The 22,922-nt window shown below is 32.5% G+C and overlaps 1 protein-coding gene across 6 annotated transcripts in view; it reads left to right on the forward strand.

Annotated features, from left to right (window-relative positions):
• Cip4 (formin-binding protein 1-like Cip4) overlaps nucleotides 1-22,922 on the forward strand; it is a 292,493-nt gene continuing 269,571 nt past the window's right edge. For 4 of the 6 annotated variants that reach the window (XM_075303625.1, XM_075303627.1, XM_075303628.1 and 1 more), the window contains exons 1-2: nucleotides 2-188; nucleotides 1,378-1,654. In XM_075303625.1, coding sequence (XP_075159740.1) covers nucleotides 1,631-1,654 — 24 coding nt within the window. In that variant the 5' untranslated portion in view covers nucleotides 2-188; nucleotides 1,378-1,630. Of the gene's footprint in view, nucleotides 189-1,377; nucleotides 1,655-22,922 lie in introns of all 6 variants that reach the window. The other 2 variants (XM_075303629.1, XM_075303624.1) reach the window with 2 other exon arrangements.

The raw sequence follows: 22,922 nt of genomic DNA on the forward strand, positions 1-22,922 counted from the left end.
ATTTCACATAGTGAATCGAGTCGAGTCAAAAGCGAACGTCGCGGATAAACGAAAATTCGATAACCGATAAATTGTTAAAAGTTTCATTAGTGTGCGTGCGTGTGTGTGTTATGTAGAAAAATTTCCACAGTTTACTGTGAAAATATTGTATAGTTAAAAAATTAATAGCATCTTCACAATCGGAAGTTGTAAGAGCTCTATAAGTATATAATAATATTGTAAGAAAAAACGAAACTAAAAGAAAAAAAAAACATATCTATAAATCGAGTGTCTCGTCTAAATATTTTTTATGTTTGTTTGGCAAGTAGATTCTGGCTATCTACTTTATACTGGCTCTAAAGATATTGCAAAAAATCTTTTTCAAGAAGAATTCATGCAAAGTTTGTCATACGAAAGGTGTTAATTGTTGTAAAATAAGGCAAAGATTGAAGTGCATTTGCATTTTATTAAATCAAGAGTGAATGGTGCGATGATATTAAACAAATACATATTCTTATTTATGCATAGTACATCAACCCAACTAGAATAAAAGATAAAAAAATTGTATATATGTGCCTAAAACGATAAAAACCAATCGCAAACTATATCTGAGACACATAAGAGGGAAAGCAATAATAAAGTGTATATAAAAAGGCATATCATAATTTTAAGTGGAATTGTGCAATAGATGTTTTCTTTTTGTTGCTGGTGGTGTCCGCCCGATGTCATATTAGAAATTAGCCTCGGTTTTTACAATTCGCGACAGTGGTAGATTTTGAGAGATGCTTGGAACGCAAGAATTAAAGAGAAAATAATACGATGGGGTTGGCGGAAAAGCGCCATCTCCATATTTTACCAACTGATTATTGCATATGTCTGCCTTTACGGCAATTGCATAAATAAAAAGATTCTCTCATACTATTCACACTTTCATATCTGCTTGATATACTTCATTTTATTTGCCACAACATAGTACAATTTAAACCAAAAATGCTACCCAATGCAATAATTATACTCGTACTCTATTGAAAGAGTTAACAATTTGTTCATTCAATTTCTTACCTGTATTCTTTCCTACTGCTTATCTACCTAGATATTTACCTGCCTTTGTCTGACGTCTTGCGTCTTTTTCCATTCATCTCTCTTCTTCATCGAGTCGTTTTGTTTGTTTCGCTTTTGTTATTAATCACTTCTACCATATTTTATAACGTTCGTTGTTGTTTATGAGAGAACGCGTTTTCGAGTGTATTTGTTTGTGTTGTTATGATGACTTACAATAAACTTTAAATTTTCTTAGTCATCTTAGTGGAATTTTATGCTATTCGTATTAAATGCAAACATAATTAAATTTTTTTGTTCGTAAATGTTATTCTACACTTTTTCCAATTGAATATTTAGCTATTCCGAGCTACCGATCATCGATTTTGCTATAGCTGTTACTGTATTGGCAGTGTTGCCAATTAAGTGTTTTACTTTGGATATCATTTCAAGAACAAAAATTAATAAGAAAATAAATAAATAAAAAACAAAACAAAAAGCGAATTTACTTCGTAATCAATTTGCCCGCTGAATCACTTGTAACACATTTGTTTTATTTGGATTACTCTAATAACTTGTAAAGCTGGCGGAGGAGACGGCAGAAACTTCCAACATGAGTTGGGGTACTGAATTATGGGTAAGTATAATTACTTATATATTACTTATATAGTTACTTTTACCGTGGACTTTAATCGTTTAAATGTGCCGCAGAACGTCTTACGGCATCGTCACACTGGGCAAATATTTAACAGAAATCAAAAAAAAAAAAAAAACAAGTAAGGAAAGTCTAAAGTCGGGCGGGGCCGACTATATTATACCCTGCACCACTTTGTAGATCTAAATTTTCGATACTATATCACATCCGTCAAATGTGTTGGGGGCTATATATAAAGGTTTGTCCCAAATACATACATTTAAATATCACCCGATCTGGGCAGAATTTGATAGACTTCTACAAAATCTATATACTCAAGATTTAAGTCGGCTAATGCACTAGGTAAACAAATATGGGAAACATTTAAATCTGAAGCAATTTTAAGGAAACTTTGCAAAAGTTTATTTATGATTTATCGCTCGATATATATGTATTAGAAGTTTAGGAAAATTAGAGTCATTTTTACAACTTTTCGACTAAGCAGTGGCGATTTTACAAGGAAAATGTTGGTATTTTGACCATTTTTGTCGAAATCAGAAAAACATATATATGGGAGCTATATCTAAATCTGAACCGATTTCAACCAAATTTGGCACACATAGCAACATAGCAATGCTAATTCTACTCCCTGTGCAAAATTTCAACTAAATCGGAGTTAAAAATTGGCCTCTGTGGTCATATGAGTGTAAATCGGGCGAAAGCTATATATGGGAGCTATATATAAATCTGAACCGATTTCAATCAAATTTGGCACGCATAGCTACAATGCTAAATCTACTCCCTGTGCAAAATTTCAACCAAATTGGGCCAAAACTCTGGCTATTAGAACCATATTAGTCCATATCGGGCGAAAGATATATATGGGAGCTATATCTAAATCTGAACCGATTTCAATCAAATTTTGCACACTTGACTATACTACTAATTGTACTCCTAGTGCAAAATTTCAACCAAATTCGGCCAAAAATCTGGCTTCTGGGGCCATATAAGACCATATCAGGCGAAAGATATATATGGGAGCTATATCTAAATCTGAACCGATTTCTTCCAAAATCAATAGGGTTCTATTCTGACCTAAATTAGGAACATGTGCCAAATTTTAAGGCGATTGGACTTAAATTGCGACCTAGACTTTGATCACAAAAATGTGTTCACAGACAGACGGACATGGTTATATCGACTCAGGGACCCACCCTGAGCATTATTGCCAAAAACACCATGTGTCTATCTCGTCCCCTTCTGGGTGTTACAAACATATGCACTAACTTATAATACCCTGTTCCACAGTGTGGCGCAGGGTATAAATATTCATCGGATTGGCATCGAACATATTAGACAGTTACTGCATAGACGAAATAAAGGTGGTGAACATGATTTTGCATTCATTTTTGGTCTACACGCTCTTTTTATTACGTGGTGGGCCGTGTTGGTACGTCCATGTTATACGACCGAATTGTGTGCGTGCTCACTAATGAAAGCAGGTTCCAAAATTTCTTCCCTATAATTAAGGATCACTCACTTGCCGAACCATCGCAACTGACGACGCTACCAGTATAACTATAACGATTTATGGTACATTACAGAAACATTTTGTTCGATTTGAGGTGTTTGTTCTTCTCAACAATAGCCGCTTTTTAATTGCACTTGAAGTCCATCATCAAATGTGTTTGGTTGTCAATTAAACAAGCCATATTCAGCCAACATGTATACTAGTGTGAACTTGGTACCATTACCTATTTTTTTTTAAATTATAATTATTTTTGATGAAAGTTTTAAAAAATGAAATTTTACGAAAGGAAGAAAATTAATCTTGGGAACTGACATTTTCCTGACAGGGGCTGGACACAATACAAATTCATTATCTCTATGGTTTTTACTTATATTTACATTTAATTGAAGGCTAATAAGAGCTGTGGAAAATCCTCAGTTCAATTGCAAGCAAGCTAATGCAAACATAGGCACTGACAAATAAACGAGAGCTCGCGAAAACTACAATGAAAATAAAGTTGCGATGCTTTGAATTTTTGTATAGGGAGGATTATAAAATATTTCCTTCCGCTAAGTGGGGGAATAGACGGGAGAAAAAACTGTGAATTAATCCTTAGTTTCGATAGCAGACACGTCTATAGAGGTATACATAATTTTTGGAGAGAAAAAAAAAAAACAATTGAAAACAGTTACAACCATAAAAATCTCTTCGCACTTAAGATAAACGAGCTTTCTATAAAAAAAAAAATACATACGAGTAGATTTGTTAAATATGTCTATATATGTCCATATGATTATAAACACAATATATATTGATCTATCTATGCTGTTGGATGGATATTATTATAAAATTTACATAAAACTTGTACAACCAGTTTAGCGGCAAAATGGAAACGTAGAGAATGAAAGAACAAATGACAAGAGAGACAACAAAACCCAGAGTTATAAAAAAAAAAAAACTCAAAAGTATTTTAAGCCATATGAAGCATGAACATATTTTTACTCTGGACAAAAACAACTAGTTTTCTACCCAAGCAGAAGTTGGCTGACTGGTGTGCTTACCACGTTTTCCATACTAGGAGAGGAGGCCCCAAACATTTCAAGCCAAAGCATACAACGGTATGCGCGTAGCTATGAACGAACTAAATGTTGCCCAATACTACATCACCTACTGGCTGTTGTCGATTAGCGAGCTCCTGTCCATCACATTCATGTAAACCCATATGCCTGTAAATGAAAACTTGAGTTAAAATCGCTGGAGCACATTTAACTGTGTTCTTTTTTCTTTGATATTCGTTGATTAGGATTGAGATAGAATTTTGCTTTGTTGTACCACAGTAGATGTGTGGTTTCGCATTCATTTCTAAAAGTTAATAACACTAAATTGTGCTGTTAATGTCTAGAAACGTTGAAATAGTTTATTATGATTTATTTTGCATGGCGACTATTCTGCGGACAGTTAAGTTCTTTTGACTTTGGGTCTATGTATAAAGTGGAGTGTTAAATCAAATATGGACTTAAAAACAGAAATTTGGGGTTTAATTTTATTTGGGAATTGCGTTGGTTTCTTTAAAATGTTTAAAATGAACTGATAGGAGATCGGTTGGCAAGACTAATAAATCAAGCCATCAAGTGGTTGTGTCCTTTCAGCAACCTGCAAGTGGAAATACCATCGTGATGGAGAATAATCAATGGTAGTGACGCGCGTGTGAATGGAACTACAACAAAGATTATGTGCGTGAGTGAAAAATAATATCGGTTCGAGAATATGTGTGAGTAAAAAAAAAACGCTCAGGACTTAATTCGAGCACATGCTTATCAGGCCACTTGTTTGAATAAAGGACATTAACACAATTCAATTCCCCAGATGCCAATCCAACGAAGTACGGATGCAGTGAAAACAGTCATGGCTCGGTAATGGACCATAATGGGAATAAACAGATTACTTTCTTGCAGCTTGTAACCACGGTTGCCACAGTTGGTATGTTAGAATTCTACCAAAAATAGTAGATTTTTTTGGTAGATTATTAGAATTCTTCATGTTTTGGTAGATTTTGCAAAATAATCCTCTCCAACAAAGTGTGTAAATATAACCATAGCGATAGGCGGTAGGCGAATACTTATTTACGTGTATTTCATATGGGAAGCCCAAAATCCGCGACGGAATACCGTGACGGCTAGCGGCGTATCGCTAAATTAAAACTTATTCTAACTCGTTGGCGAAAACTGGTATAGTGTTGCCATCGCTTATCAATTTTTTTAACTCACCCCTAGGAATTGCTGTTGCCTGGACACGTGTAGATTATTTTTTCTTGAAATAACTCAACAAATAACAAGCCATTGTATGTTTTTATTCAACTTCATTGTTTAATATTGTCAAAGCATGCTGTATTGACAACAAAAACGCTAGGAAACGTGAAAAAGGGAATTATTCGCCGTCAAGCTTATTGTATTTGCCGTTGCGGCAAAAATGTTTCGCCTACCGCCTATCGCTATGGTTATATTTACACACAAAATCGTACAAAATTTTCTATAGAAATAAAATTTTGACAAAATTTTCTATAGAAATACAATTTTGACAAAATATATTTTTTATTTGGTAGTTTTTTGGTAAAATGTTCTTCAAATTTTGGTAGATTATTTTTGGCTCGAGTAGCAACCGTGCGTGGAACCCATTTTTACCGATTAAGAGCAATAGTCAAGCAATATTGAATGAATTCTGAACTTTATATAACTCATGTCAATAAAAATATTTCCACAAAAAATATGGTCATATGTATAGGTGTCATTTCGTGTCAGTTTATAGAGACATAATATTAAGCAAATCGGTTGAGATATAGGTTAGATATAGGTTATACTCATGTATCGAAACATATACCATTATATTAAGCGGTGTAATCTTTTCAAGCCACAATTTTTTTTTTTTGACATGAAATATGGAATTTGGACATGGATTTTTTTTTTTTTGACATGAAAAGAGGAATAAAAGGACTAAAGTGATTTCGTTCAAATATATTTTTTTCAATTATGTTCAATTTTTTTAGTTTCACAAATAACGAACGAATTGACGTAATACCTAAAGAATGTTATCAGTCGCCATTATAAATTACTCATTACTGATTCATTCAGTTAGCGGCAGAATGGCAAAAGCCTCTGGATATCAGAGTTGATAACAATAAAAACACATACAGTCTAGAAGCAATGTTGCATTTTAATAATTTTTAAAAGAGGTTTCAGCGCCTAAAAAATTACAGAAAACAAAATATCAAAAAATAAAAACAAAGACATACCTAAACTAGTTAACGTGGTCATTGCCGTGGAATACATCAATTAGACTATGTAACAAAGAAAATTCCACATTGTCATCAAACTATTCTTTCTTCCACCGATCTTTGACAAATGTGCCGTAATCGATTACAAGAAACGAAGTAAAGAGGCTTATTCTACAAACACAACCATGTCGAGTAGCGATAGGCGAAGATAAAATAATTGTCACGTGGCAAAGCAAAAACAATGCCAAGTGGTGAGTTTAAAAAAGTAAAAATCATCTAAAACGGAAACTTTTTGCGAAACATGCCTTAGGACTATAAAAAATAATTTAAATAAATAATACTTAGTAAAATCTCAAAAAGACTTTACCGTCTCAATTTTTCTTGTTTCGTTTTACAGGCTATGTTATATAAATTATTTTATCATCTCAACAGAAAATAGGCATTAAAGGTTTAAATATGTTTTATCGGTGATTATACTGTATTGTTAGATCGATCAACTTCGAATTATACTCGGTTTAATACTATATATTTATATATGATTAACATATATGGTCGAAAATGTATATTTTGATTTGATAAAAACGGAATGACAAAATTATTATTGTACGTTGCATAGTGTTCTTGAGAGTGTAAAATATAATGATAGTGATTACAAACAACATACTGTGACAATATTATTACTATGTAGATACATTTAAACCGGCCGACAGACAGATTTCGCTATGTCAACGTGTTGTATTAGCAACTTTCTTCTTCGCTTAAGACAATTTTGACCTACAATTTTTAATTTACAGCAAAATTTTATTGCCAGATGTCATAGCATGGCTTTTCGAGTATTATGAGTATTTTTATTTTTAATAAAAAAAACACTCGACATTAGTTTTTGGAAGATCCGGACACACATATTAAGCGTGGTTAGATATGGCAACAAGTTTTTATAAAGCGAGTAATAAAATATACGAAATTGCTACACTGGAAAAAAATATATTGGGGTACTATGAATGATTATGTAACATACGTAAGACATATTAGGGAAAAAACACTTGCGACACAATTTCAACTACTCCAATGGCGTTTACTTCTTTAAACACGTTAGCGATTGTAGCCACGAGTACGATTCTAAACGTGTCCCTTATGTCCCTGGTGAACCATAATTTACTTGCATTTTTTACCCACACACGGTTTCAATGTGAGTTACGACAAAGGAAAATTGGTGAGAGTTCCAAGATTTGTCGTGCATCACTATAACATTTGTGTGCTGAGGCCCTAGAACATATGATGGTGCGTGAGTGATTTCCTACCACGCGCGCCGATCATTTTCAGCTTAAAGGCCGGTATGCACCTCTAGCGAAAAATTTCGTTCCCATAAGAAATGCATTCAATTTCGCAAGCTGGTACGCACCTCTAATAGAATTTTTTTCATAACAGGGTTGTCAAAAGCATATTTTGGAGAGATGTTGACAACTCATGGCAGCAAACATTTAACTTATTACAGTCATTGTGTGTGTAAAAGTTTTAAGAGGTCTGTAAATAATCAACAATTTATTTGAGGAATATTTGGAAGCGATTAGCTGTTTTAAAATTTGTGTGCATTAGGTTTCTCTACACTCTATACACAAACCGTTTTTTGTGGTAGACTTAAATAAATTTTTGGTACCGAAAATTTCGCAAGACGTGCATACCGGCCTTAAAGAAAAAAATCTTTAAATTAATCAATATCTTGAAGTGAACAAATTAAGAAAGCTTCAAATATATGTTAATATGTATTTTAAGTATATTTCATACTTGATTTCAGTTTTTTAAACAAAAACAGATACTTCTAATTTTGATCTTTAGTATATATTTTTGAGTGCCAATAGAAAATAAAAAACCAAAAAATTGTAACATACTCATCTTGAAATTTGCCACCCTCCGTAGGTCTTTGAAGAACAATTTATTTATTTTCGTGTAAAAAACATTTTTAATTTAAAGAAATAAACCTTCACAACGTGAAGTTTTGAATCTATGGATTAATTACAGAAAAGCTTCAGCTATAAGCTAAGTTTTATTTTGAGGATGTTGCTTCCTTTTTTTTTTAATTAACCCTCTAATGCCCCAATTTTTTTTGCCAGCTGATTAAATATTCAATGTTAACAACACAAAAGCAAGAAAACGAAAGAAGAAAAAAATTACACGGTAAAATTCAGTATATGCTGCAAAGCCTCTTGAACAGTTTTAATTAAGTTTTCTTGTTATTTTACCCATTTTTGTTGTCTTAAGGTGTGTTCTACTAAAAGCTGATTTATTGAAGACCGCCTAAATGCGCGATTAGAGGGTTAACCACACAGACATAAAGCAGAAAGATCGTTTGTCATTTGCTTTTTATTGTAAAAAGTTTGTTTGGAAAAAAATTCTCTTCCCTCTTTCTTCTACAATACAAACAATTTAGAATCAAACATTCAATTTTATAAATTTTAACTTTTGTCTAGAGGGGGAATCCAAACATGGACCATATATGTTGATGTATGCGAACCATTATCCACTGAGCCATATAGCTGTTGTTGTCACCAAAGCACAAGCAATTCTATTTATAGACCAGCAAATCTATTTTGTTTTTTCAGGCAACAAAGTCTATTCAATCCATAGCGTTACTACAAGTGTTTAAGTTCTCTTTTATCAATGAGTGCTGCTTGATTCTATGTTTAACTCAATGAAACTGAAACCTTTCAGCCTTTCACTTTGCGCTAAGACCACATAGAGAAGCTTTGAAATACTCAGAAATGGTTCCAACGATTTTGTCTTTACACTAATGAAGAAGCGGAAAAATAAATTTGAGTTTTGCGTAGTTGATTCTAGAAAGTAAATTTTATTTTATTCGTTTTTTCACGTCCAGTTTTTTCGTTGCAAAATTACTGACAGATAATCCACCGCTAAAAAAACGTTTTAGTGTTCGATCGAAACTGGTATTGAACCCATTAAACCATTGCACTACGGTGGCAAAGCATGCAATGCCCGTTTTCCAAATACGTTATTTCCCTGCATTTATCAATCGCTTCCATCTGAATATATCAACTCAAAATGTAGATTCGTAACAAGATATTTTTGCGTTGAAAAAGACACATTTCTTTGTCCATGCAGTTCTAAGGTGCTAAGCACTTCAAACACATTCAAGTTTGGTTGTAATGTTGGCCCTTTGGCAATCCGGAAAAAATGGACCGCCTCCAATTTTCTCCAACCACACATTTATCAATGCGTGTACACTATGTTCTGTTGACGAGGAATTATACATATTAGAGGGGGGAAATATAAACGATGGGGTTTGAAAATAACATTCTACATTTGTTTTCATCACATTTCTTATCATTCTTCTGGCAATTCTTCACTCTTGTGCGGTGAAGAAAAATGCCATTAATTTCAGTTAAGTTCTAAGCTTGCTGTGCCATAGCGTATAGCTGGAAAGCTGAAAGTATGTCAGTTATAATTAAAACAAAAACATGGTTTAAGGCAAAAAAGCATGTATATACAATTTTACCACATGTATATAACGAAGTATTTTTTTAATACATTGTATACATGTAAGTAGTTGGATGCAAATATGCATGTATTGGATTTATTGCGCATACGTATATATGATGTATAAATTAGCAGATTTTTCCGTTTTTCTTTCATTTTTGTTTATATTTTCTTTTTCGTATACTGTGACGGTGAGAGTATCTTAAACAAAAACACCTCAACCTCGTTTAATGATTCACACAACCTCTCATACACATTGATGTTATGGATCCAACAAATAACAACAACAGCAACAATTCGCGAGAGAAAAAAAGAGTTAAGCAAGAGTCCATCATTTATAACGGTGTGTGGTAGGCGTCAAGAGATGCTAATAACAAAATACGGTATTTATAGCAAGCAACACATCTACACAATTTTATCATACCATGGAGATTTGTTTTTAATTTACGGACAAAGAAAAAGTGAGACATATAGTAAAGCTTGTTAGATGTTTAAATCTAACAATAACCGACAACGTGGTCTCTTTTACCCGCTCTTTCCAACATAACACAATAAAAATTGTCATACAAAGAGAAAACAGCAGCCAATGTAATTTCTAAAACCCTGCAAGTGAAGTTAAAAAATAAATCGAATGTAAAAAAGATTGTAAAAGATTTTGCAATAGTTATTCCTTTCTGTACACATTTACATTTTTATACCCTGCGCCACACTGTGGAACAGGGTATTATAATTTAGTGCATATGTTTGCAACATCCAGAAGGAGACGAGATAGACACATGGTGTCTTTGGCAAAAATGCTCAGGGTGGGCTCCTAAGTCGACATAGCCACGTCCGTGCATTGTAGCTATGCGTGCCAAATTTGGTTGAAATCGGTTCAGATTTAGATATAGCTCCCATATATAGCTTTCGCTCGATTTACACTCATATGACCACAGAGGCCAATTTTTTGTTCCGATTTATGTTATATATGTTTTTCTGATTTCGACAAAAATGGTCAAAATACCTTGTAAAATCGCCACTGCTTAGTCGAAAAGTTGTAAAAATGACTAATTTTCCTAAACTTCTAATACATATATATCGAGCGATAAATCATAAATAAACTTTTGCGAAGTTGCCTCAAAATTGGTTCAGATTGAAATGTTTCCCATATTTTTTACTAACATAGTGTACCATCCCAGGGCATTAGCCGACTTAAATTTTAAGTCTATAGATTATAAATTTTGTTCAGATGGAGTCAGTTTTAAATGTATGTATTTGGGACAAAAACCTTTATATATAGTACCCAACACATTTGATGGATTATATATAGTATCGAAAATGTGGATTTACAAAGTGGTGCATGGTATAATAGACTTTCCTTACTTGTTATTTTAAAGGTTTTGACCTTCATTTAAAGGGTTTCACATTTGATCAAGTCCTATTTATAGACGCGGTTTGTTTAACATAAAGATATTTTGGGTAAACAACTCATCTTCAAAACTACACTGAGAAAATCTTTTCTGTTAAGTACGAAATAATTTTTTAATTTTCTTTGCCAGAATTCCAAATAAGTATGCAACCTTAGTTTTGGGATTCGTAATTTACACAATATTAAGGACAAATTTCTTTAAAAAGAATTTTTTCTTTAAATTTATGATACATATCTTTTAAATTTGTATCCCTCCATTTGATTCCTATGTATTTCAAGTAAGGCGAATTTCTCTTAAAGCAAAGAAAAATATTTTTGATTTAAAGAAATAAGCTTTAAATCAACTGAGATTTTGAATCTTTGGATTAAAAATAAAAAAGCTTCAAACATACTTATTTTAAAGTTTTTAAGTTAAAGTTTTTTTTAATCAAGAAAATATTTTTTGCTTTGAAGTATATGCTATAATTTGGACTTTTAAACTGACATTTATTTGTATGCGAACACTTTTGTTAATATATTGCAAAAAGAGAACAAAAATTCCATAAATGAGATATGTATCCTAATTTTAAATAAGAGAATCTAGAATTAAATATGGATAGTTCTTTAGAAAATTTATTTGTTTTAAAATTCTCAAAGAAAAGTCAAAATCTTTGAATTCAAGTAAACTTTTTTTTGGAGTGCAGGGGGTCAGTATGCACCCATGTACGTTTTAGGGTTAGATTAGAATCTAATTCCAAAACAATTTTAAAATGTTGATAAATTCATTTATTTTATTGTACAAAAAATCTTATAGAACCTTGCAATTATTATTTAGATAATAGTTTATTTATCCCAATTAGTTTCAGAGTACGAAAAGAATTTTTTTAAAGAAAATTTCGATCCCACTTTTTCGAACAATTGTAAAATGTTGATAAATTCATTTATTTTATTGTACAAAAAATCTTATAGAACCTTGCAATTATTATTTAGATAATAGTTTATTTATCCCAATTAGTTTCAGAGTACGAAAAGAATTTTTTTAAAGAAAATTTCGATCCCACTTTTTCGATCATGAACTAAACTGCCTCTTTTTAAGAAAGGCTTATTTTTTTGGAATGTGTAGTACTACATATAAATTCGTCCCACAAATTTGAACTTTCCATAGCCGGGTTACAAACCACGAAATTATGGAAATTTTACATATAAATAGTTTTTTTTTTTTGTAAAATGATAAATGTGTATATATCTTTATGGTTCATCTTTTGTCCGAAATTCGTTACTCACGCACACTCACGAATATATTAATTTCGTGACTCACGCTCACGCACGACATTTGGTTGGTTAATCACGCACACTCACGCCGTTACCATCAGCGTGACTCACCCGTCACGAAGGTTTTCGTCACGACAATTTCACGAAGATTTTCGTCACGACAATTTCGTGTCACGTGCACACCTCTAATCTCTAGTATAAAGTTCAAGGACCGTACAATTCTGTACCACAACATTTTTGCGACAAACATGATACATGGTCACCATCCAAAAATAACATTTTGCTCTTGAAACATGTTTCATATTCATCATATTCCTTCTCTGCGTGAAGTTTCGTACAATTTACTTCAAGTTTAGCAAGAGATAGTTCACGTTTCCAATAAAACAATTTTGTTTTTTTTTCTGTGTATTATGATGCTTTTTCTGCCAGTGAACTGATGACGAATAACAAACTCATCTATTGTATACCCATTTTAATACTCATCTATTGTATACCCATTTTAATGCCGTCAATATCCAGAAAGTCAACACTCTGTTTCTTTCATTTCTTCTCCATTGTGGTGCAATTTTTATTTCTGTGTGTTTTGATAGTACCATAGAATATCGTTGTATTGTTGGCACGTTGTTGTGGCTTTATTTACAAAGTCTTCTTTTGTCCTATAGTATGTCTGGACCACACCCTATCGTAATCATTGATTTTATGTTTCCTTACTAAGCCCAAACGAGTCATATGGAATATTTTCAATTTCCTTTAACAAAGTCGTTTGGTATGAACGTGTCCGTTGTGCACTCATTACTTACGTGAGATTTTTATTTGAGTTTAGTTGTGTGTGGATACTCATATTCGTCCTAGACACCGGCTACGCTCGCTTTTTATTACTGACAGTGTCGTCCTAAGGGTAGTATCTTAGACACTTAATCACCGGCACATTGAAAGGATATGATGGTAGACTTTAAGAACAGGGTAGTTGGCATTGGACTTTGAAATTGCATGTCCTGTGGGAGTTTAATGCAATTTATGAAAATCACTTGCAAACTAAGAAAATATTCGTTTGCATTGAGCTTCCCATTAAGGATAAAACGTAGATGGTGGATATAAAATGTTTTTATTTTTGCCTAGAGTACAATGACCCCCAATGGTTCTTGGAAGTAACTTTGAAAATCGAATAATATTAACATCTGTTGCGGAAATATTCCTTATTGAAACACCACAAAAATAAACACCACAATAATATTGCGAAATACGAGGGCGGTTCGGAAACTTCTTAGCCTATCAATGAAAGAGAATAGTTAGTTTTTCAAAAATATTTTTATTTTTCAATATAATCTCCTGAAACTTCAATACACTTAGTCCAACGCTTTTCTAGCAATTCTATCCCTTGATTAAAATAGTTTTCCTCAAAGTCTTCAAAATAGTGGTTTACAACTGTAATTGCATCTTCATTTGAGGGAAAACGCTTGCCAGCAAGGATTTGTTTTAGATTTGGGAACAAGTAAAAGTGACTGGGAGCTAAATCAGGAGAATAAGATGGGTGGTCAAGCAACTCGTACTTTAATTCATTGATTTTAGCCATTGTTAAAACACTCTTGTGCGCTGGTGCGTTGTCTTGATGAAAAATTTTTTTTTGTTGTAAGCCAGGAAGTTTTTCTCGAATTTGTACATTTAATTGATCAAAAAGGTTGCAATAGAACTCTGAATTTATTGTTTTACCCTTTTGCAGATAGACAATCAATAAAATACCTTTGAAGTCCCAAAAAACCGTTGCCATAACCTTACCAGCCGATTGAATTGTTTTTGCCTTCTTTGGGGCACTTCCTCCAGCTTCAGTCCATTGTTTGGATTGTTCTTTTGTCTCTGGAGTATAGTGGTGGATCCATGTCTCATCAACAGTTATGAAACGACGCTTAAAATCCATTTTATTCCGCTTAAAACGATACAAACAAGCTTGAGAAATGTTCATTCTTATGCGTTTTTGATCGACTGTTAACAAATGCGGCACCCATATTGCAGAAAGCTTGTTCATCTGTAGTTCTTCATGCAAAATTAAATGGACTCGACCATTTGAGATGCCCATGATATTAGCAATTTCACGCACTTTTATTCGTCGATCATTTAATACCATATCATGCATTTTGCCTACAATTTCTGCTGTTGTTGCTGTTTTTGGACGTCCACTACGTGGTTCATCTTCAATGCTTGTACGACCACGTTTAAATTCAGCAACCCAATTTTTTACTGTTGCATATGAAGGAGCACTTTCACCTAACACATTCACCATAGCATTATGAATTTCTTGTCCCGATAAACCTTTTTTATGTAAATATTTAATTACAGCACGCATTTCTAATTTTTACATTGTAAAAAAATTGCGGATGCGTCTTTTATGAACACATGTTTCTATATGAAGGAGTTGCCAGATCAAAACAAAATTTAACATGTGTTCACTACAGAGACGGAAGTTTGTGCTAGGCTAAGAAGTTTCCGAACTGCCCTCGTATAATGAATACAATGATCTATATCGCCACATTCACATTACCGACTATATATTAAGAAGGTGTAATTATTATCGTAATTTTACAAAATGAAATAGTTTAAGAAATCGCTTTCGAATACCATAGCAATATTTAATATATTTTTTATAAATTTTTAGCAAAAATGTATGCTTATTTACTCTATTTTGTCTCCTTTCAGGTAAGAGCTCTCTTTCTCCTTATCAATAGAGAATTCAGTAAGTAAATAGAGTACTAATCATGTATATAAGTTAATTGAATTTATATGAAATTACATTAATTTAAATAAAATTATGTCAAATTAAATGAAAGTATATCATACGAAACTATATTAAATTAAACGTAGTTGAACTAAATCACAATAGTTTAAATAAAATGACACAAAAAATCAATGATAGTACAATTTATTATACTAAATAAATACATTAATTAACTAACTCAAAACAAATTAATAACGTTTTATATTACATTCATTCATTGACTCATCAAAATTTATATTAAATAAAATTCAATTCAAATAGTGCCAATGAATGCCAAGATGTAATTATTGTCTGAAAATATTTTTTATTGATTTTTGTTTTATTAATCGGTGGAAGTAAAGCACATTTTATTATATGCCTTGGTATCTAAAATGGTCCAAATAGCGAATAGACAATGTATAGACTTTTGTATTCAATGGTGACATCTTATGTAAAACCAATTTAACCTATAAGACTAGCAAAAAAAATATATTTTTTAAGTTTTCTTGCTATTTGCTTCTTCACCAAAATATTTCAAATTGATTGAAGATGATTGAATTTTAAAACGCAAGCCTATACAAATAAAATTAACTGATACAATGAACTTTTCATAAAAATAAATGTTCTTTTTGGATCCGGAAGTGGTGCAAGATTATAGCAGAAGCGATGAATTTAACATGGGCATAGAACAGATGTTCACCATTTCAATAGCCTTTGCACTGAATTTGCATCACTTCTTAAGATGTGATCTGAATTTTGGATGTGAATTACAAAATTTTGTGATATTTTGCCAAATAAATAATTTTTTATGATTTTTAATGCATTCTAACTCTTGTCTGAAACGTCAAAAATTCGCCATTTTTTTAGAATGGATTTAACTTTAAATTTTGTCAAAAAAAAAAAAATGCTAAATCCAATCTGAAAAAATTGTGCATTTTTGAAAATATTTGACGTCAAACTTTTCAGGCATGCGTTAGAATCCATTAAAAATTATAAAAAACCAGTAAGGAAAGTCTAAAGTCGGGCGGGGCCGACTATATTATACCCTGCACCACTTTGTAGATCCAAATTTTCGATACCATATCACATCCGTCAAATGTGTTGGGGGCTATATATAAAGGTTTGTCCCAAATACATACATTTAAATATCACTCGATCTGGAAGAATTTGATAGACTTCTACAAAATCTATAGACTCAAAATTTAAGTCGGCTAATGCACTAGGGTGGAACACAATGTTAGTAAAAAAAAATATGGGAAACGTTTAAATCTGAAGCAATTTTATGGAAACTTCGAAAAAGTTTATTTATGATTTATCGCTCGATATATATGTATTAGAAGTTTAGGAAAATTAGAGTCATTTTTACAACTTTTCGACTAAGCAGTGGCGATTTTACAAGGAAAATGTTGGTATTTTGACCATTTTTGTCGAAATCAGAAAAACATATATATAAATCTGAACCGATTTCAACCAAATTTAACACGCATAGCACAATGCTAATTCTACTCCCTGTGCAAAATTTCAACTAAATCGGAGTTAAAAATTGGCCTCTGTGGTCATATGAGTGTAAAGCGGGCGAAAGCTTTATATGGGAGATATATCCAAATCTGAACCGATTTCAAGCAAATTTGGCACGCATAGTTACAACGCTAATTCTACTCCCTATGCAAAATTTCAACTAAATCGGAGCAAAAAATTGGCCTCTGTGGGCAAATGAGTGTAAATCGGGCGAAAGCTATATATGGGAGCTATATCTAAATCTGAACCGATTTTGCTGATATTTTGCAAGCTTTTCGAGACTCATAAAATATTCGGATGTACGGAATTTGAGGAAGATCGGTTGATATACACGCCAATTATGACCAGATCGGTGAAAAATATATATGGCAGCTATATCTAAATCTGAACCGATTTTTTCCAAAATCAATAGGGATCGTCTTTGAGCCGAAACAGGACCCTATACCAAATTTTAGGACAATCGGACTAAAACTGCGAGCTGTACTATGCACACAAAAATACATCAACAGACAGACAGACAGACAGACAGACAGACAGACAGACGGACATCGCTAAATCGACTCAGAATTTAATTCTAAGACGATCGGTATACTAAACGATGGGTCTCAGACTTTTCCGATTTAGATATAGCTCCAATATATAGCGTTCGCCCGATTTACACTCAAATGACCACAGAGGCCAATTTTTTGCTCCGATTTAGTTGAAATTTTGCACAGGGAGTAGAATTAGCATTATAGCTATGTGTGCCAAATTTGGTTGAAATCGGTTCAGATTTAGATATAGCTCCCATATATAGCTTTCGCCCGATTTACACTCATATGACCACAGAGGCCAATCTTTTACTCCGATTTAGTTGAAATTTTGCACAGGGAGTAGAATTAGCATTATAGCTATGTGTGCCAAATTTGGTTGAAATCGGTTCAGATTTAGATATAGCTCCCATATATAGCTTTCGCCCGATTTACACTCATATGACCACAGTGGCCAATCTTTTACTCCGATTTAATTGAAATTTTGCACAGGGAGTAGAATTAGCATTGTAGCTATGCGTGCCAAATTTGGTTGAAATCGGTTCAGATTTAGATATATCTCCCATATATAGCTTTCGCCCGATTTACACTCATATGACCACAGAGGCTAATTTTTTGCTCCGATTTAGTTGAAATTTTGCACAGGGAGTAGAATTAGCATTGTTGCTATGCGTGCCAAATTAGGTTGAAATCGGTTCAGATTTAGATATAGCTCCCATATATATGTTTTTCTGATTTGGACAAAAATTGTCAAAACACCAACATTTTCCTTGTAAAATCGCCACTGCTTAGTCGAAAAGTTGTAAAAATGACTTTAATTTTCCTAAACTTCTAATACATATATATCGAGCAATAAATCATAAATAATCTTTTGCGAAGTTTCCTTAAAATTGCTTCAGATTTAAATGTTTCCCATATTTATTTTTTACTAACATTGTGTTCCATCCTAGTGCATTAGCCGACATAAATTTTGAGTCTATAGATTTTGTAGAGTCTATCAAATTCTGTCCAGATCGAGTGATATTTAAATGTATGTATTTGGGACAAACCTTTATATATAGCCCCCAACACATTTAACGGATGTGATATGGTATGGAAAATTTAGATCTACAAAGTGGTGCAGGGTATAATATAGTCGGCCCCGCCCGACTTTAGACTTTCCTCACTTGTTTAATTTACATCCAAAGCATTGAATTCGGATCACACCTAACGAAGTGATCCAAATTCAGTGCACCGGCTGTTGAAATGCAGGACTTCCGTCCCATGACAAGCCCATGTTAAATTCATCGCTTCTGCGTCAATTTTGCACCACTTCCGGATCCAAAAAGAACATTTTCATTACTTTTTTGGCGGCGCTTTTTTTGCTGGGTATATTATGTTTCACCTTAGGCATACACTGATAGAAAAAAACTTTTAATGCAATTTTCTTTGTGTGTATATACATCCAGAAAAAAGTGCCATCGAAACTAAAGGAAAAAATGTTTATCAATTTAGTTTAGTCATTTTATTTCCATTAAGTTAAATTTTTGTTGGAAATAATAAAATTTACTTGTTTCAGTAAAAAAAAATCCTAAACTGAAAGCAGTTAGGAATAGTTCATTAACTAGAATAAGGCATGGAATTTTACTAATAGTTTTCTTCGCTGGGTATACACTGTTAGAAAAATATGTTTTTCATATGTTCCGATATAAACAAAATGTGTTTCGCGCACAATTTTAAAACACAATATATTTAAGTGCAAACATGTAATGTTCCTAAACTAACACTAAATGTTTGGGACATCTATATTAATATGTTAGAATATATTATGTTTGGGGCATGAATGTTTCATAAAAATCATATGTGTGAATGCAAACATATATAAATTTACAAATTTCAATTAAACATACATATGTTGTGATATTTTATTCAAAGCGACAGAGAGAGTATAGAGAAAGAAATAGAGATGGAAACCGGGAGAGTTGACGAAAGATATCAACATAACACAGCGAAAGAATAAAAAGAGAACAATTTCTGTGAAACCGCTTGTATGTTGTTTTGGAAAACTGTTTTATGATAAGGCCAAAAATTTGATATGCTTAAGTCTAAATATTATTTAATTTGAATAAAGAGAATAGACATTCGGAACCAAGAGAATAGACATTTGAAAAACAAACAGCATATGTTTTCGCCTTGAGAGCAGCATTTTATGTATGTGTGGACATGTGTTTTGTTTATCATTTTGGCATTATAGACACAATTTTTTTCTTGGTTCGTTAAAATAAATCAGGGGTCTTCATAAAAATAACGTAAGGGCACTATACTCTTTTTAGAGTTGGGACAGTAAAATGAAATAAGGAGGAAATAGTGAAAAATTACACAGTAAATTGTATAAAAACAAAGTTTAGTTCCTCTTTATTAATAAGTAGTCCACGAGGAGTTGACGGACACCATCAAATATAAAAGCGGGCATTAAGTTCGAGTTTTGTAGCTAAAACAATTTAAAAAGTTTATTTTCTTTAAAATTAATTATTAAAGGAAAATAAAAGGCATTTTAGAGCGATGGTGTTAAATGCTAGTAAAAAACTGTTCACGCCAGTTTTTTGTTACAAAATTATTATTTTTGCAAAAAAAAAAAAATAATATTTTATCCAAAAATCAGTCAATTTCGTTTATATCAAGCACTGTTATTGACTATAAATCTTTAATAACCCACATTTCGAAGTTTCATTATAAAAATTTAAGTATAAATACAAATGTTATTTTTTGGGCTTAAAATGCTTCCAAACATATAATATGCTCACATAAAACAAACATATTAATGTTTCGGCAGTATCCCATAATATATGTGCTTCCTGCAAAATATGTTTGGAACATATGTTAAAGAAGCGATTTTTTTTGAGGGTGCACATATGTAAGATTTGTCCAAATGAATAAAAAAAGTTCAATAAAATCATTCCATATATGAATTCAATTCAGTTAAATTTTTTCATTCTGTACTATGGTTAGGTTAGGTTATGTGGCAGCCCGATGTATCAGGCTCACTTAGACTATTCAGTCCATTGTGATACCACAGTGGTGAACTTCTCTCTTATCACTGAGTGCTGCCCGATTCCATGTTAAGCTCAATGACAAGGGACCTCCTTTTTTTATAGCCGAGTCCGAACGGCGTTCCACATTGAAGTGAAACCACTTAGAGAAGCTTTGAAACCCTCAGAAATGTCACCAGCATTACTGAGGTGGGATAATCCACCTCTGAAACACTTTTTGGTGTTCGGTCGAAGCAGGAATCGAACCCACGACCTTGTGTATGCAAGGCGGGCATGCTAACCATTGCACCACGGTGGCTCCCTTCTGTACTATAGTGGTACATAAATATAGGAAAATGTTAACTAATATATGGAATGCATTCTACCTAATTTCTACGAAAATCACGCCGTTCAAACAAATAAAAATGTCTTTGGCGCTATACGTAGTTCAACTTTCTTTACAATGAGTTCATTTTAACTTAAAGAAGTGGTCACTTTTTTCTGGGTGTATTATTAAGGCGCCAGTTGGTTACTTCCATTTTTTAACATTTCTGTCCCATGTTATACAAGTTTATTAATATTATATGCTTGCACCAAAAAATAAAATTTGTATTCTAAACATATAATTTTTACACCCAAACGTATGAAAAAATTTTCTTCCGTTCGTTTAAGCTATAGGAATTAAAAAAATCAAATTTTCTTAAACAGCGGAAAAAATTATTAGTTTTAATAAATTTTCTTTAAATTGACAAATAGTGTTATTTTATTTGGGAATAGTAAAATATTTTAGGCACACTTTTCTAAAAGAAACCTACATTTTCTTTAATGGTGAATTTTCTTGTTTTGTAGTTATTAATACTCTACATTTTGAGAAATAAAATGTGGATTTTTTAATAAACCAAAAAGTATGAATGACTTATACATACTACTGTGGGTAAAAATTGATTTATAAAAAAGCCTTACTACACACAGAAAAGAATTTCACGAATATATTTCGAATTAAAGACGTAATTAAGTTTTAAAAAATATGCTATTAAAATTTTACTTGATTCAACAAATTTTTTAAAATGTAGCAAAAATCAATCACAAAAACTAATAGTATCAATTAATTTTTTAATTAGATCAATAAATTTTTTAATTGACTTTCAATTCATTTTTTAATTGATGCTATCATTTCTGTGATTGCAAACATTTCAATTAAAAATTAATTGCATCACTTAATTTCGTGATTGAACATAAAAAATATTTTTTTTTGTGTGCAGTGTTTGTTTAAATGGTCAGTTTGTATAAAATAAATAAATCAAACAAAGAACGCTTTGGAGATGAACATGCTTCAGTCGAATTTGCGAATTATTTTCATGAGATGGATGGACTGATATTAAACATATACCATATGATGTGAGTATGGCCTGTTAGTTAACGACCAAGGTGTATCTCCTCCTTGCATGTCACTCAACGCTATAAAAAATTTATTGAAACAAAAAAATAAATAAATGTGAAAGGCGAAAGAATTTTGAAATGTGGATTTTTGTAAAATTAATCCATACAACCCATTTATTTATACTTCCTCATCTCACTATCATCAATATGGGCTCCGTTGATTATTGATTCTAGACAAAAAGTCTCGTTTTACCGCTTGTAGATCAATTTTGAGATATTTCTTAAATGAACCATCTTAAGCAAAGAATATAAATGTACTGAGTAAAATTTTGAAGAAAAATGTTATTGTTTTATTCAGGCAGCCATTTGATATATGAGTTTTTAATGTTTTTGTATTTAGTCATATACTCAAAAAAAAAAGTTGCTTTTTGTTACTTTTTACTTTTTTGTTACTAGAAACTAAAAATAAGTTTGTTAAAAACATTCCCAAATATTAAAGTATTTTGTAAAAATTGTTGTATTATGGAAAGGTTCAAAATTGTGTACACAATAGGTACTAAATCATTCGCGCGGGTACTACGGTACTGACCAGAGTGAAAAAAGTATCATAATACTTCATTTTCCATCCCTGCTTCAAGTCGGTTAGATGGACGATTGTTACGGAACTTTAGAATTATCTACTAGCAGCGAAATTATCATCAGAACAAATTCGGCGAACTCACCAAACATCGAGCCTTCGAAGGTAAAACAAAGGTACTTCGTACAACATATTCTTCAATATGCCTCCTAGATTAAATGTACTATTTATTACAATTACAACTAACGCTAATTAGGGAGCCACCGTGGTGCAATGGTTAGCATGCCCGCCTTGCATACACAAGGTCGTGGGTTCGATTCCTGCTTCGACCGAACACCAAAAAGTTTTTCAGCGGTGGATTATCCCACCTCAGTAATACTGGTGACATTTCTGAGGGTTTCAAAACTTCTCTAAGTGGTTCCACTGCAATGTGGAACGCCGTTCGGACTCGGCTATAAAAAGGAGGTCCCTTGTCATTGAGCTTAACATGGAATCGGGCAGCACTCAGTGATAAGAGAGAAGTTCACCAATGTGGTATCACAATGGACTGAATAGTCTAAGTGAGCCTGATACATCG

The sequence above is a fragment of the Haematobia irritans genome, chromosome 4 (assembly GCF_050003625.1).
Source record: "Haematobia irritans isolate KBUSLIRL chromosome 4, ASM5000362v1, whole genome shotgun sequence".
In the NCBI taxonomy this organism is placed as follows: Eukaryota; Metazoa; Arthropoda; class Insecta; order Diptera; family Muscidae; genus Haematobia; species Haematobia irritans.